This window comes from Haliotis cracherodii, unplaced genomic scaffold (genome assembly GCF_022045235.1).
Source record: "Haliotis cracherodii isolate W230 unplaced genomic scaffold, xgHalCrac1.p SCAF_1, whole genome shotgun sequence".
Taxonomy (NCBI): Eukaryota; Metazoa; Mollusca; class Gastropoda; order Lepetellida; family Haliotidae; genus Haliotis; species Haliotis cracherodii.
In genome coordinates, this window is record NW_027266264.1 from 67,830,201 (window position 1) to 67,847,760 (window position 17,560).

At 39.9% G+C, this 17,560-nt stretch overlaps 1 protein-coding gene across 4 annotated transcripts in view; it reads right to left on the bottom strand.

Moving 5' to 3' along the window:
* Positions 1-17,560, bottom strand: part of LOC139462010 (rho GTPase-activating protein 18-like) — a 62,102-nt gene that overhangs the window by 14,458 nt on the left and 30,084 nt on the right. For 3 of the 4 annotated variants that reach the window (XM_071243612.1, XM_071243542.1, XM_071243692.1), the window contains exons 2-8: positions 11,927-12,077; positions 10,580-10,645; positions 9,345-9,514; positions 8,765-8,918; positions 7,498-7,619; positions 5,516-5,548; positions 227-389 (exon numbers count right to left, since the gene is read on the bottom strand). In XM_071243612.1, the coding sequence (XP_071099713.1) occupies positions 227-389; positions 5,516-5,548; positions 7,498-7,619; positions 8,765-8,918; positions 9,345-9,514; positions 10,580-10,645; positions 11,927-12,041 (823 nt within the window). In that variant the 5' untranslated portion in view covers positions 12,042-12,077. The remainder of the gene's footprint in view (positions 1-226; positions 390-5,515; positions 5,549-7,497; positions 7,620-8,764; positions 8,919-9,344; positions 9,515-10,579; positions 10,646-11,926; positions 12,078-17,560) is intronic. The other variant, XM_071243779.1, reaches the window with a different exon arrangement.

A 17,560-nucleotide genomic window follows, 5' to 3' on the forward strand; every position in this document is an offset into this window, starting at 1 on the left:
GGCACACGAGCGGGCATACTCCTGAGTATAAATATGTGAATACATGACACCAGTAATGAATTATAAGTGCTTTTTCAATAAGATCTGGCCAAAGTAATGTGCCCAAAGTAGCGCCGGCTTCGAAACAAAACAAAACGTGAAAATGTTTCTAAATAAACCATACTGTCTGATGCATCACAGACATGCCCCATATTCAGGATACTCTCTGCCATGGATACATACTTACCTTTTATCTTTTTCTTTTTCTTTGGTCTTGCAAATGTTAAATTATTCAAATCAAAGAGGGCAGTTAGTTCTATGTGAGCAAGGGCTCGTAGACTGTCCAGGTCGACAGTGCCAAGGTCATTGATCCGTGTCGTGCCGAGTGGGTTGTGCTTCAAGTTGAATGCCTGTGGAGCACAACACAACGTGTTTATTTATCAGAAACATACACTCCTCAACTTTTGATTGGGTGAGTAAGGTCTTATGTTGTGTCATCTTATAATCTCCGTCACATAATAGGAAATGGCACCAAGAATGGACAAACTCAATGCGGAGTATCAAACCTGGGTCTTTGGTGTGACAAGCCTATGCTCTAACCACAGGCCTACCCAAACCACGGTTGATAGCGATATTTCATAGCGTTCACGTACTGGTTACATACCTGTACATATTATGAGTAACAAGTTTGGCATTGTGATAGGAGATTGGTCTAACTCTGCTTTGCACAGTATTTCAGATAAACAACTGCATGTCAGCTAGGTGTGGGAGGAAAGCCAAGGTGATACAGGTCTTAGACATTTACCAGTTTGCTAAAAAATCCAAGTACTAGTATGGTGCTGACAAACCAAGAAACAATCAGGGAGAACTGACATTTGAAGCCACAATCATTATAAGATTTCTGACACGTCTAAGCGATGCAGCTATGCATAGTGAATTACACCACTTTAGGGGACTTGCATCACATATGCCCCCATTATGGAATATGATTCTCCCTATCAAAGATTGAGTAGTATATTTCGAATTTAGAAACCTCAATGCTGACCAGATGATCAGAAAGTTGACCTGTCGTGACCCTCAATGGAGTGATTGTAAGATCTTCATGGCGAGAGGTATTGTATCAGAGTAAAAGTTGATCTACATATGGAGTCTGAAATATACTATTCAACCTTCCAAAGGGATACTGACAATATTGTAATTTACATATTTAGTAATCAGCTGAGTGTATTATAGAAAAACAGGCATATCCCAGTCAAGAGTTGAGTGGTATAGTTCCTGTATTTGCGAGCAGAGAGTCCATGGTGATATTTCCTGAACATGTGTTGACTTTACCTCTCCCAGCCAATCGGACAGAGGAAGTACAAAACTAGCGACAGCATACTTTAAAAAGTAACATTCAGAACAGCCGTTTCCATGTAGGAATTACAAACTGGATCTAGACCAACAGTGCAGCAATACAAACACATCTATACTATGTGCAGGTTACAAAAGCATTGGTGTTCAAATTCATAATTTGTTTAGAAAATAAATAATCCGAATACAAACAGCTAAAACTAGTGAAGCTCCTTGCGATACACCATTCTCATATGTAGGATAGAGTTGGTCACCTGTCAGCTTTACTGTATCAGGATAATATCAATAACAAGCCATGCTCCGTTGCAAGTTATTTGTCAATAACAAAAAATCATTAGTAGGTAGTTCCATTTGATATAATTTTACATTTTTACAACAAAGTGTTACACAGTGCTTGGGCTGGGAATACGTATGAAATCAATACCATACTCATACCTTATTTGGCATGTTCATGAAGCATAACACAAGGTAGTGGTAATAACCAGGCTGGTACTTAACACAGCACAACACAAACCTTCAGACAAATTCTTCAATAAATATAAACATTCATGATGAGAGTAAACAATATATTTATTCCCCACTTATATATAAACATTCATGATGAGAATAAACAATATATTTATCCCCCACTTATATATAAACATTCATGATGAGAGTAAACAATATATTTATCCCCAACTTATATATAAAATGCAGCATAATACAGTGTTCTCTCGCTATAGCGCTAACTCGGTTATAGTGCGCGGTAATGAATGGCTCCCAAAATTTACTTACATTTTTAATAAACTCAAGTTTTCCAATGACACGATGTAAATCTTTTTTAACACTGTGAATCATAAACAACTACTATTCTAATTTTGTCTAAAACTCTGAAACGTAGATCATGTTAGGTAGGCAGAGCATGTAGTGTTGTGTTGGTCATCCACCCCCTACGACTCCACCTCGGTTAAACAGCTGATCGTCTTTAATGCTCATAAATTATTTGGACCCCAAAGGTAGCGTATTAGCGAGGGATCACTGTATAATGTATAACATGTAACCTACAATATAATGACGACATTGATAAGTCTGAGGTTTGTGTTTGGTGTTGTGGACATTGATGCCAGTCAATAGGTATTATCAGAAACATCAATAAACCAGCAATATCATGATTTTCATCATTGTTGGATGAAAAATGAAAGCAGTGTATTCACGAGGCTATTGGTCGTTAAGGGTAGGCCAGATCAGTTGTATTTCTTGTTTTTATATTTTCTAGGTCGGTAGCCATGAAAGAATATATATGGTCAGCCTGATTTGATCAAAACAATGTAAAGTTAATTCAGTATATCATTGTCATATTGGTTTGAAAAACATGAATACAATATCATTATCAAGCACAGGTTAAAAGGAGACTATTTTCAGTGCAACAATGTTCCAATAATTTCTTTGTGAAAAATTTAGAACATGGTCATTTGTAAAACATGCACAGCTTGATCTGGCTGGTATGACTTCAATTGTTCACCATTAGAGGTGTGAGTGATACTGTGTCACTGGATCATGGGCATATTGGAGCTACCGTATTCACTGTAATAAGCACCTTGGGTGTTTAGAAAGTTGACAAAGAGGGTGGTTATTAAAACTATACACAAGTTAAACTTGACATCACTGATCAAGATAAATTACTTATGTCAAACATTGATGAAACTAAAACGTAGGCGACAATAGGTTACAAGACAAGGTGATAACTTTAACCATTAACATGCCACAGTAATATGTTTGTGGCAAAATAGAAGTACCAACTCAATGTCTGAGTGTATAATATGCATCTCCTGTGGTGTTTTGTTGTTCAACAATGTGGATCATACACAAGAAACAAGGACTGTCATGTACACTTTCAGCATTGTTACATGTGGTAATGACGCTTATAAAGATTACTTGCAGAAGTATTGGAGCCGGGCACTCGCTACAGTGAATACGGTATACTTAGCCTACATATATAAGTCAATACAGTAGCTGATACGTTATTTATTACTTAATACAATAGTCAATATAGTAGCTGATACGTTAGTTATTACTTAATACAATAGTCAATATAGAAGCTGATACGTTAGTTATTGCTTAATACATTAGTCAATACAGAACAGCGAGAGTGGGCAGAAGGCCAGAGAGAGCATCTTCACGAGAGCTGTATGTCAAACTGGGTTGTCCCGCATCACACAAAATGTATACTCTACTAACTGCAGCTTATTTTTTTCCAAACATTCACAAGCTTTTGCCAGCCTGTTGAGTCTGCTTCTTTCATGGATTCACAGCACCACAAATAAATGATGATGCTGTGGTTTACTCCTCTGAACATTTTTGAAAAACATTTCTTAAAATCAAAAATTCCCGACTGCACATGAAATATTATAATTTTGGCCAAACAACCAACTACAGACAATCCTATAAGTCTTACTATTGTGATTTCACTAAGGTGGAAAAGAAAACCAAAGAATTTTGCCATCTAGGTTTTTAGTTTAATTTCATGATGTAATTTCAAGAACAACTGAACCATTATTCAAATGCTCATTTTGACATGCACTATATTTATCTGTACATTTAGAGACCAATGTGCATGTCCAGTGCTACACATACTGAAAACACATGCACTAGTGCACAGGTGGAACTGAGCAAGGGATCCAGGGGACCTCACTCTTCTGTGAGACAATACCGTAGTGTCACTGTCAGAGGCACATGGAACACACTGATCAAGGAGATCTTTATAAAGGGGGTGGGCCTTAAATCACAATACGGCCATGTTACTCACCCATCAAAAACAGGGTGGGTTGGTGCTCAAAGATGGGCCTACTTCCATGACGCTACAGTATGTCTGTCTGTAATCTGGTTTGTGTAGATCTTTGAAATCCCATTTATGGACATGTATGAGGCATTGTTTTGATATTTATTCTCTACTTTATGATTTCAATACTTTATTTATTGATATCACAGATCTGATGTTTAGTTAGATATAAAAAAAACTGATGTATTTTAGATATCAATAAACAGAATTCGTGTATCACAAATTTCATTTTTTGGATATCACAAAACCATTTTTAAATATGACAAATTCCAAAAGTACTTAGTGACATTAAAAATCAAATTTGTGACACAACTGATTCTATTTATTTATTTCATTAAAAATAATATAATAACTAACTTCTTGGTACACATAAAAATAAAAATGATACTTTTCAACCATTTTGTTGCTTATCAAAGTGATCACGCATTTAACGTAATTGAGATTTTTTTGTGCTTGTGCATGAATTATTAAAAATAAATATCAGAATATTTTGCCATTTAATATGCTAAACATGACAATCTAACATCGATATTATGATATCAATAACTTATTTTGTGATATAAATAAATTAATTATTGATACTATGAAATGGGGAATAAATAGTAAAACAATGCCTCAAAGACATGCATCCCACTTTTATAAGAAATCCTAGATCCAACATGGTGCATATATATCATCCAAAAGAAGGACATCCAAGTGATAAAGAAGTATAGCCATTAGTGTTGAAATATTTCATTTTCAACCTACAGGATAAATGAAATATTAGTTATGTTATACAATACAGAAGAAATGACCTTCAACTGGCGAGAAACATATATATGTTCACCAGCTGTGTCAAATATTCAGTAAAAGGTCACACAAATACACAAACATCAAGAAACAGACTGATTTTAACACCAGGTGAGTTGTGAGTCACCTCGTTAAGCAAGGTGAGTGAGTGTGCTAGGACTGCACTCTTAATGATGTGACAGAAGACCCACAGAAGCAGAAAGCCTTTGGAAGCAAATACTGACGGATATCACACAGGCAGTGCTCAACATGATAGTCTGCAGATCCTGACAAACCTGTTACATTTAAAATGCTTAGCTTTTTTCTATAGCAAAAGTTTTGTCACTGAAAAATACAATAAAGACATATTCGTAGGAATCACGTGGAAATAAAACTTCTTTCATTATCTACAGCCCAATTCTAAATCATAATGTTTCTCTTCAAATTGCTTATTTGCACTCGAAATTTCTTGTGACCTGATTGCATGTATTTCATTAGCTTGACTCAATTCATGTCTTTCTTATATTAGATGACAAAACTTTATTAGCCCTAGAACCATAGAGTTAAACCAAGGGGGACTACTCCGGTGAGACTCACAGGTAAATCAAGTGGACTCCTTTGTGAATTGCTCTGAAACAAACACACCCATGCAACAAGATTAGGCAAAACAAGCACATGGACTGATTGTGATTAGAAACCATCACTGATTGGAAACAAACAAACAAGGATGCACATGTGTTGCAAAACAAGTGTTATTGATTGTCTTTGTTTGCATTAACTAGCCGCTCCTACCCCAATGTGACCAGACATTTTATTAAACATCCACACACCATATGGTTAGAGATTACTATTTCACAATGACAGCTGACTAATGAAATCTAGACCAATATAGCACAATGTTAATCATTTTGCCCACATTATATATGGCCACACAACACAGAAATGGTGCTTGCATATTCTGATAATAATCTACAGCAACCACCACACATTCAATTATCACCGATTCCATCCCCTGATTTTTCATTAGTTCACAAATCATGGTCAAGCAAGCAATTGCTTCTCTTCAGCCGTACACAAACATTCAGCATTAGAACTGATGATTCTAGCTGGAATGTAACCTGTTGCCACCTGTCAATCAAAAGTGACTGACCAATCAGAAAGTCTGAAGTGATACTACAGAATCCATCATTCAATCAGCCAGAATGCAACTTCATACCTGTCACAGTTTTATCACAGTGATAGATATTTTCCTGGTCAACAATATAAATTTGTTCTTATTTATTTTCTGTACAGTGTAATTACTCATATTAGTAGGTCTGAAGCATTTTCAGGATTTAGAAAATGTGAAAGATTGGAGAAATATTAATAAACACAATTATGGGCAAACTCCCATTCCACATGATGACTCATTGAGTGAAAACATCAGTATCCCCAGAAATGTAGCATATCTAGTTACAAGAAGCACAGTGTATAAAATTCCTCAAAATTTCAGCAGACAACTGGACTGGCAACTTTGCAAAGTTACCAGACCAGATAAAATGTTGCCAGTCCAGAATGCTCCAGACTGACGAACTAAAGTAACAAAAGGGTAAACATAAGAATAGTACTGTTTGATGTTAGCTCTCAGTAACTTAGTAACTTTAACTCATTGATATTTCATTCATCAATAATGTGTTTAACTTTTACAGCTAAACTTACCTCTTACATTAAATTATAACTATACTGCTTAGGCAATTTAGGGAATACAATAATAGCCCAGCATTCAGGCGTGCAACTATTTAAAAATTGACCGTCCATCAATATAGACCGTCTTTGACTGTCAGGCTGGCGTGTATTCAAAACGCTGACAAAATGTAATAAAAAACACTATGTGGTGACTAATTGTTGCCTGACTGTGGGACAAAATAGCTAACTCTGTTTTGGCACAAAGTGTATTTCAGTCAGCATTACAAGGATATCTGACTGGGGATGCACATACTTTGGGTAAGCCCTCCTGTAATTATCAAAGTTACTATTATTATTCAACCATTTTTGTACCAAAAGCAAAATAACTTCTGCATGGATTCTTCTGTACTTGAGTTATTGTGTGTGGCTGCTTGTACTAGTCCAGACTAATGTCGAGAACCAGGCAGGGTAACAACAAGTAGCACCACTCCACATATTGTCAACATACATCATAACTCGTTTTATTTGGATATGTCATGTTTGGCAGCCATCTTGGACTCTTCTTTTGTGCACTTACTTAACTTGTATATTATTGACAATAGAGGAATGGAACTTTCTGAAGTCATGCTTTTGGGAGTAATAATATGATTTCCTAAAAGAGAAATTCATCTTAAGTGAGCCAAATGGGTCAATTGTTCTTACTGTTGTTATTATCAATACTCCTGTTGTACTCGTTTTAAAGACTACAGTGAAGTGAGTGAACTTAATTCTTCATTTCCAGCAATAAATGGACAGGGACACCAAGAATGGGCTCACTATATTCTTCCCAATTAGGGAATTGAACACAGGTCTTCAAATTGACAAGGGACCACTTTAACCACAAGGCTACCCTGAAGCCCCGGCCTTGACCTCACCTTGTTGTCTCGCTCCTCCAGGTGGAAGTCCATGGAGCAGTCGGTGTCTGTGATTGGCAGCAGCTGGGTCCGAGACAACCTGTTCTGTGTTGTCATTGGGTTGATGCTCAGCACTTGAACACCTGGCAACATCACAACCGCATACTCAAGCTTCAAGATCCAAATTTGATAATGAAGTAAGCAGATCTGATTCAAAGTATTACTACAACCTTTGATGATCTCATACACATATATGGAGCACACAAGTCGACTCGAAGCTACATATGAAGTGAGCAAGTTTGAGAAATACTGTGGGGTGGGACATTAGACTAACAATTTTTCTGAGAAATATTCAAGTTTTTTTGGATTAAATTGACTTTTATAATAGAATACAAAGAAGCCCAGAGAATCTCTTTCCTTGCTTGTCACAATATAATTGGCCGTGTTCACACTTCCAGTTACCGAAAGTTACCGAAATTAATGAAAATCTGATGTAGGTGACATGATAGATCTATTTGTAAAACACAATTATTACCTTGACATTACACATTGTAAATAGTGCACTCATATCGACAAATTTGTTACATGTGTCACAAGGATGTTTTCTTTCCAAGCTGAACATTCGTTCAAGATCGGTCGGCTCGTAAGATCCTTTACACCCCTAAAGGTTAGGTCATGTGGTGTACAAGATCAGTTGGCTCGTAAGATCCTGTACACCCTTCAAGGTTAGGTCATGTGGTGTACAAGGTCAGTCGGCTCATAAGATCCTGTACACCCCTCAAGGTTAGGTCATGTGGTGTACAAGATCAGTTGGCTCATAAGATCCTGTACACCCCTCAAGGTTAGGTCATATGGTGTACAAGGTCAGTCGGCTCGTAAGATCCTGTACACCCCTCAAGGTTAGGTCATATGGTGTACAAGATCAGTCGGCTCGTAAGATCCTGTACACCCCTCAAGGTTAGGTCATGCGGTGTACAAGATCAGTCGGCTCGTAAGATCCTGTACACCCCTCAAGGTTAGGTCATGTGGTGTACAAGATCAGTCGGCTCATAAGATCCTGTACACCCCTCAAGGTTAGGTCATGTGGTGCACAAGATCAGTCGGCTCGTAAGAGCCTGTACACCCCTCAAGGTTAGGTCATGTGGTGTAAAAGATCAGTCGGCTCGTAAGATCCTGTACACCCCTCAAGGTTAGGTCATATGGTGTACAAGATCAGTCGGCTCGTAAGATCCTGTACGAGTGACACATACAACTCCACCTACTCCATAGCCACGAGTGGCTGGCTCACCACGTATTGTCTCTGGGTTGGTGTACGTCTGGACTTCGGCTGTCGGGGCCCCAGACATGGAGTAATGCCCACTTCTCAAAAAGGACGCTCGTTCTCGGTTTTTGGCACTTTCTCTCCTGATTGGCATACGTTCCAGTGTCGGACTTGCCGGTGGCTTAAAACACAATAAGAATGGTACATCCGATCAAAACAAATTTTCTGCATGTGGAAATATGAGTATAATATATGCCACTTCAACATTGTGTGTGTTATATCATAGAGTGTCAGGACATTTGTCAATTGGGTGAAACTCACTAGCAAGGATATGGTGCTGACCACCCAAAAACAATTACACAATAACTCTTGGGTCTGAATTTGTGATTGACAGATCCCGCCACAACCAAGGGACATAACTCCATAGTTTGTGTAGAGTGAATGACAGTATCTTATAATCCACTGAGGACCCTGTGCCTTTATATCAGAGATGAATACCCAGACCATCTGACTACTTTCAGAAAGTGGTATAACAGAGTCAGGCTAACACTGGAGTAGAAAGCACCCAATGGTATTTATTCTAAGTGACCTGTTCAATATGTCCTACCCTTGGATCCATGTTAGTGAAGATGTCCTTCACATGGATCTTGTTCTGTTTGTGTTTCTTCCTCATTGTGGTGGTCAATGTGTCAATACGTTTCCGTACCGCTTCGGCCTGGGGGGCAGACAACTCCTCCGTCAAGCCCTCCAGGTCATCATCACTCAGCTCCTTGCCATCTGCAATAAGAGGACAACCATTCAGGAGTTCCTATACACATTAGACTTTAATTTTCATCTCCTCCTATAAGTGCTCACTACCATCTGCAATAATGGGACAGGACAACCATAAGGAGGAGAGCAGAGCTCTCTGGAGTTCCTATACATATCAGACTTTAATTTTCATCTCCTCCGTCAAGTGCTTGCTACCATCTGCTATAAGAGGACAGGAGCACCATAAGGAGGAGAGCAGAGCTCTCTGGAGTTCCTATACATATCAGACTTTAATTTTCATCTCCTCCGTCAAGTTCTCACTACCATCTGCTATAAGAGGACAGGAGCACCATAAGGAGGAGAGCAGAGCTCTCTGGAGTTCCTATACATATCAGACTTTAATTTTCATCTCCCCCCATCAAGTGCTCAATACTATCTGCAAAATGTGACAGTGCCAGCTGGAACTGTAAGACTTCTGTTTTGTTTGTTTGTTGTTTAATGCCACTCAGGAATATTCCATCTAGATGATGGAAACCTGTAAATAATGTGGACCAGACAAACCAGCCAACTCTGAAACGTTGTGTTCCTCATAATATAGAAATTGCCATGCATAAATTCTCTGTCCCAGTGATTGATATCATGAGCAAAGTCCCATGGCATCAGGGTACAATGACACGCGGTCATTGAAATGACCACCCCATCCATTAATTTGCTCTTATGACCAACATAGGTGGCTCGGGGACAGTTCTGGCCTGGAATCCCCAAGCTGAATGGACAAGTGACCCTGTCTAATCCTGGGTAACGCGAAGTTACCATGGGACTAGTCTAACCCTGAGTAATAAGGGCTACATTCCAACAGACTAGTGGCCGTGTCTAGCCCTGGGAAAGGGCTCGTTACTGACAGAATAGTGGTCGTGTCTATCCCTGTATAAGGGCCAGCTACTAACAGATGAGTGGCTGCATCTTGCCTTCATCTAGCTTGAGGAGCAGCTAGTTCCTAACAAACTAGTGGCTATGTCTAGCCTTGAATAGCAGCTAGTTACTAACAGACAAGTGTCTGTGTCAAGCCATGAGTAGCGGCTAGTTACTAACCATGTAGTTTGCTTGCAACAAATCCGTATCCTGCTCGATGGAGCCATTCTGCTTCCTGCTCCCCCTCTGAAACACACCATTATCACACACAGTGACATATGCACGCACAGCATTCACATATACATTTCCGTATGTCTGAAAACAAAAGTGGAATTTTTTTAATAAATTTTCATTTCTTTTTCTGCCAAGTTTAACTACAGGTGATTTCCTAAAAGAAAAAAATCTTAAACAATGTCAAAAAGGGAAGGTAGGTAAGTCTCCCTCTCTTAAATATGTCAACATGCTAAGTTTTAATTTTTCGTTATTTCCCCCACAAACTTTTAACATGATTACGGGATTACATAAACATGTTAACATGGTTAAAGTAAAACTTGTTTTTAACATCTTTAGAATTATATATCTATAATGACAGCTGACCATCTGTTTTCGAAAGTAAGTTTTTGTCAAATGAGTGATTGCAAAGACGTGACCTAGCCTAAGGATGAGAGTAATACACCCATTGTTCTATACAGGGTTTTCTCCCTTCAGCAACTCACTGTGCTTTGACTCAACTTGAAAGCTGGGAGTGACTTTGAATATATGCAGGTAGGTTTTAGTTTCAAGTAAGACCAGGTTTGAGGTTTTATTTTCTCTCAAGTAAGACTAAAGGTTTTACTTTGAATCATAACTAAGACCTGACTGAGGTTTTACATTTGAACTATTTCTATCGATTCACATCTAATGTTGATTTTTGACAGGTTAAATGTAAAGAATTTTTGCATGAAACTTCCATGAGGTGTTCATGTACCACACATTTCCAATGAATGTATTGTTTATGGGCCAGTGGCCTTTGTACAAATAAAAGTGAATGGACTGTGCGACCACATGTATCATGTTATTAGTGCTGTAACCCACTGTTCTGAGTGACCGCGTGAGGTGACGAAGTAAAGGTTCACTGAGCACATGGTTTGCGACAGCGTGCATCACCTGAGTTGATGCAGGTGAGACGCTGTTGCACATTCTAGGATATTAATGAACTTTTGACAAACCCATTCTTAAAACAGGGGGACAGGTATTAAACTTGATTAACCACACGCATGAATTACTCATATCCCCCGCCAATTAGACATGTCCGGTTGTGTGCAAGGCAAGAAATATTGCAGTTTTCCAGATCTGCTCCAGAAAAGAACACTACAGCCATTTTCAAAGTCGTTGCTATGGAAACCCTAAAAATATTTTTAAAAATAATTTTTGTAATTTGGAAGGAATCTTTCACATATTTCTCATATATTTATGAAAGGTAACTTGATAAAATTGTTAGTCAGCAACAAACTCCTGTTCAGTCAAAGGAACAATTTGAATATGTACCATCTGGGGTTTTCGACAGCTCCTCTTCATCATCAGATCCTTTATTGCTTGCAATGTCATCAAACTCCTTCCAGTAGTCTTCCAATGGCTCAGAGTTGCCATGGTTACTCGCCATTCTCGGTCACAGCCACACACCTATGGACTGCTCCATCTGAAACACAAACATACTCCTGTACATCATCTACTAGGTAGCATAGAGAAGCAATTGTATACCGGTACGTAATTTGTGACTCTGACAAATGCACACATAATTAAAAACAAACCCAAATTACATACGTGAATTGGGAAATTGCGAATGTGGACTGACATTTGCTGCGTATTTGGGGCCAGATATCAGCATCTGAACAGCCTAGATAAATCCCTGGAGGTTGATCATCATGTTCACAATAAAACAACAAGATTTTATTCATAATTAGAGCAGGCCAACCTCTGCGTGGCACAACAACAAATTTCAAAGCGGTGGAGCAAAACACAACTCACTCACACAACGAGTATGGTGAGTCTGTGACAAAGCCTGAAGAAACTACTGTGGTCAATACAGGACTGCCACAGTCAGCACCAAGACAGCATTTATCAGGTAACCAGAACAGAAACATTGGTTATTCCAAATCAATGTCCGTTATGCACCTACAGAGCATATCATATAACATTGTTCTGACATGCAATCTTACCTGCAGTTACACAATGTGTGGATGTTTCCATGGAAACAACAGTATATGGTTATATATCATACCATCATGATGATATAAATGTGTGGTGACAATGTTTGCACAATAAGAGACAGTTATCCAACAAAAGTAGGAACCTGTACAGCTGATTAAAACAAGGCAAAAGGTGAGCAGTGATCACTAATACCCCAACTTCGACTGCAACATATTTCTAAGTTCAAACCATGAAAAAAGCACTATTTTCTCAGAAAATAAACATATCAAATTCAAACTTTGCACTGCACCTTTCCTATTTGTACAGAAAGCGTTCCTTCAGTTTTAAAAGTATCCATGTAGTAGTTCTGACATTATCAGTGATTATAGGTCACACAAATGTTGAAGTAAAAAAAAACATTCTTAGTTCAAAACATGAAAAATTGGCATTTTCTCAGAAAATCAACACATCAAATTCAAACTTTGCACTGCACCTTTCCTATTTGTACAGAAAGCGTTCCTTCAGTTTTAAAAGTATCCATGTAGCAGTTCTCACATTATAGGTCACAAAAAATGTTCCTATTAGCATGGAAACTAAATTTGAAAAGAATCCATGCAGTAGTGTTCATTGTATCAGTTGTATCGGTCGCAAAAAGATTTAAATTAAATAAGTTAAAAAATGAAAAATAGCTGTATTTTTTTCAGAAACCGACTACATTTCTCACTGATTGAAGTAGCTGATTGTACAAATTATTTACCCGAGTACATCTCTCAGTGATTAAAGCAGATGCAAGTACTATTTACCCACCTACATCTCACCAATTAAAGCAAATTTTCCCTCTTGTCTTGAGTGAGCCATATAAAGTTGAACTATGCTTGCTCAACAATTATGCAATTTGTACCTGGTGTCTGGTTCAGACTACATTATTTATAGTGGTATAGCTGAAATATTGCTGATTGCAGCCATCAGCAACAATCACTCACTCATCCTTCACATGTTTATTGATTCATGTTATCTGGATGGTAAGAAGAAGATTGTCACTACCCCCCTCCCCCTAATATGGTAATGCTTCCCTCTGTATATGTTGCAGAACAGTTCAATCTGTGTGAAGTTCTTATGACATATTCAAACAACATAAAACCTACTGTAAACACTTCTCCTCCTTCTCTCCGAGATAATCTCACATTTCTTGCATTGCACTGTAAGCTGATCCAACATCCTCCAGTCAATGCCACTGTATACACTCAATCGAACCATTGTATTTTCATTTATTTTGGGGTGAAATTAACGCAAAAACAAATGTGTCCCAAGTAAGTCGACCCTGACAAATGCTGCCTGGTCAAGCTTATGTTGTCCTAGTCTAGCTGGAGGTGTTGCCGTCACATCGCAGTGTTGACTCTAGTTCCGCTCCTGGTTCTGTGAGCGGCACAGAGTGTTAAAGCTGACTTCTACCAAGCAGATTAGCATGTGACCAGTACCAGTGAGGAATGAATTATTTTTCACTGGAGAAATCTAGGTGTATATAAACATGATAACATTATGTGATCCATATACGTCAATGTATGAGAATCAATATAAACATGGTGTACAGAATCTGTTTCAAACATATGGTTAAACCTTGAATAAGCATGGGGATTATGTTTCTTACGGAGAATCCTTACATCCGGCATTTATACCAAGTAGGCATTTAAGTTTTCAGAGAGGTACTATGTTAAGTTTTTCAAATATGTTTCAAATCTGATGGCATTGTTTCAAGGCAGTGTGTAGGTTGGCCTGGCATTGTTTCAAGATAGTGAGTAGGCTGATGGCATTGTTTCAAGGCAGTGTGTAGGTTGGCCTGGCATTGTTTCAAGGCAGTGAGTAGGCTGATGGCATTGTTTCAAGGCAGTGTGTAGGTTGGCCTGGCATTGTTTCAAGGCAGTGAGTAGGCTGATGGCATTGTTTCAAGGCAGTGTGTAGGCTGATGGCATTGTTTCAAGGCAGTGTGTAGGCTGATGGCATTGTTTCAAGGCAGTGTGTAGGCTGATGGCATTGTTTCAAGGCAGTGAGTAGGCTGATGGCATTGTTTCAAGGCAGTGTGTAGGCTGATGGCATTGTTTCAAGGCAGTGTGTAGGCTGATGGCATTGTTTCAAGGCAGTGTGTAGGCTGATGGCATTGTTTCAAAGCAGTGTGTAGGTTGGCCTGGCATTGTTTCAAGGCAGTGTGTAGGCTGATGGCATTGTTTCAAAGCAGTGTGTAGGTTGGCCTGGCATTGTTTCAAGGCAGTGTGTAGGCTAATTGCATTGTTTCAAGGCAGTGAGTAGGCTGATGGCATTGTTACAAAGCAGTGTGTAGGTTGGCCTGGCATTGTTTCAGGCAGTGTGTAGGCTGATGGCATTGTTTCAAAGCAGTGTGTAGGCTAATGGCATTGTTTCAAGGCAGTGTGTAGGTTGGCCTGGCATTGTTTCAGGCAGTGTGTAGGCTGATGGCATTGTTTCAAGGCAGTGTGTAGGCTAATGGCATTGTTTCAAGGCAGTGTGTAGGCTAATGGCATTGTTTCAAGGCAGTGTGTAGGCTAATGGCATTGTTTCAAGGCAATGTGTAGGCTAATGGCATTGTTTCAAGGCAGTGAGTAGGCTGATGGCATTGTTTCAAAGCAGTGTGTAGGTTGGCCTGGCATTGTTTCAGGCAGTGTGTAGGCTGATGGCATTGTTTCAAAGCAGTGTGTAGGTTGGCCTGGCATTGTTTCAGGCAGTGTGTAGGCTGATGGCATTATTTCAAGGCAGTGAGTAGGCTGATGGCATTGTTTCAAGGCAGAAGGCAGGTTGACCTGGATGTTTCAAGGCAGTGTGTAGGCTGATGGCATTGTTTCAAGGCAGTGAGTAGGCTCATGGCATTGTTTTAAGGCAGTAGGCAGGTTGACCTGGATGTTTCAATCAGTGTGTAGGCTGACGGCATTGTTTCAAGGCAGTGTGTAGGCTCATGGCATTGTTTCAAGGCAGTAGGCAGGTTCACCTGGATGTTTCAAGGCAGTGTGTAGGCTGATGGCATTGTTTCAAGGCAGTGAGTAGGCTGATGGCATTGTTTCAAAGCAGTGTGTAGGTTGGCCTGGCATTGTTTCAGGCAGTGTGTAGGCTGATGGCATTGTTTCAAGGCAGTGTGTAGGCTAATGGCATTGTTTCAGGCAGTGTGTAGGCTGATGGCATTGTTTCAAGGCTGTGTATAGGCTAATGGCATTGTTTCAAGGCAGTGAGTAGGCTGATGGCATTGTTTCAAAGCAGTGTGTAGGTTGGCCTGGCATTGTTTCATGCAGTGTGTAGGCTGATGGCATTGTTTCAAGGCAGTGTGTAGGCTAATGGCATTGTTTCAGGCAGTGTGTAGGCTGATGGCATTATTTCAAGGCAGTGAGTAGGCTGATGGCATTGTTTCAAGGCAGAAGGCAGGTTGACCTGGATGTTTCAAGGCAGTGTGTAGGCTGATGGCATTATTTCAAGGCAGTGAGTAGGCTGATGGCATTGTTTCAAGGCAGAAGGCAGGTTGACCTGGATGTTTCAAGGCAGTGTGTAGGCTGATGGCATTGTTTCAAGGCAGTGAGTAGGCTGATGGCATTGTTTTAAGGCAGTAGGCAGGTTGACCTGGATGTTTCAATCAGTGTGTAGGCTGACGGCATTGTTTCAAGGCAGTGTGTAGGCTCATGGCATTGTTTCAAGGCAGTAGGCAGGTTCACCTGGATGTTTCAAGGCAGTGTGTAGGCTGATGGCATTGTTTCAAGGCAGTGAGTAGGCTGATGGCATTGTTTCAAAGCAGTGTGTAGGTTGGCCTGGCATTGTTTCAGGCAGTGTGTAGGCTGATGGCATTGTTTCAAGGCAGTGTGTAGGCTAATGGCATTGTTTCAGGCAGTGTGTAGGCTGATGGCATTGTTTCAAGGCTGTGTATAGGCTAATGGCATTGTTTCAAGGCAGTGAGTAGGCTGATGGCATTGTTTCAAAGCAGTGTGTAGGTTGGCCTGGCATTGTTTCATGCAGTGTGTAGGCTGATGGCATTGTTTCAAGGCAGTGTGTAGGCTAATGGCATTGTTTCAGGCAGTGTGTAGGCTGATGGCATTATTTCAAGGCAGTGAGTAGGCTGATGGCATTGTTTCAAGGCAGAAGGCAGGTTGACCTGGATGTTTCAAGGCAGTGTGTAGGCTGATGGCATTGTTTCAAGGCAGAAGGCAGGTTGACCTGGATGTTTCAAGGCAGTGTGTAGGCTGATGGCATTGTTTCAAGGCAGTGAGTAGGCTGATGGCATTGTTTCAAGGCAGTAGGCAGGTTGACCTGGATGTTTCAAGGCAGTGAGTAGGCTCATGGCATTGTTTCAAGGCAGTAGGCAGGTTGACCTGGATGTTTCAAGGCAGTGTGTAGGCCGACGGCATTGTTTCAAGGCAGGCCTTTACGTCTTTTAGTGCATAGGTTGACCTGGCATTGCTTGAAGATAGGCACTTACTTAACAATTCACGATAATAAATTTCCATCAAATTCACAAAGGGGTTGTCTTCCACCAAGCCAATGCTTCGTTATGGTTACCATGCGAAGACCCACACACAGGGATGTGAACAGGGATAACCTTGACAGACAATGTCACAGTCAAGTTGATACACAGTCAACACTGATCTAATGTTATCCAACACAGCCATCTACACTTGTATACTGAACACACAGAAATCTAGGTTAGCCTATGACAGAGGTAAAAGCCATCAGAAACATACAAACAGTATGAAGCTCCTCATCAAACATCATCTGCATACATCAGCCACCTCTTGTACAGTGTGGGCCTGTTTCAGTGTATACAGTGTTAACAATCAGACCTACGGGATACATGTGGACTCAAGCTGCAATGTCCGCTTGGATTACAACATCATCACTCCAGGCTGTACATTGGCTGTTCTGCCACGGAGTTTCAAACTACCATATCAGCTTTAATAAGCATAAGCACCCTGGGTGCTCAGAAAGGGTGAACACCTGGTGTCATCC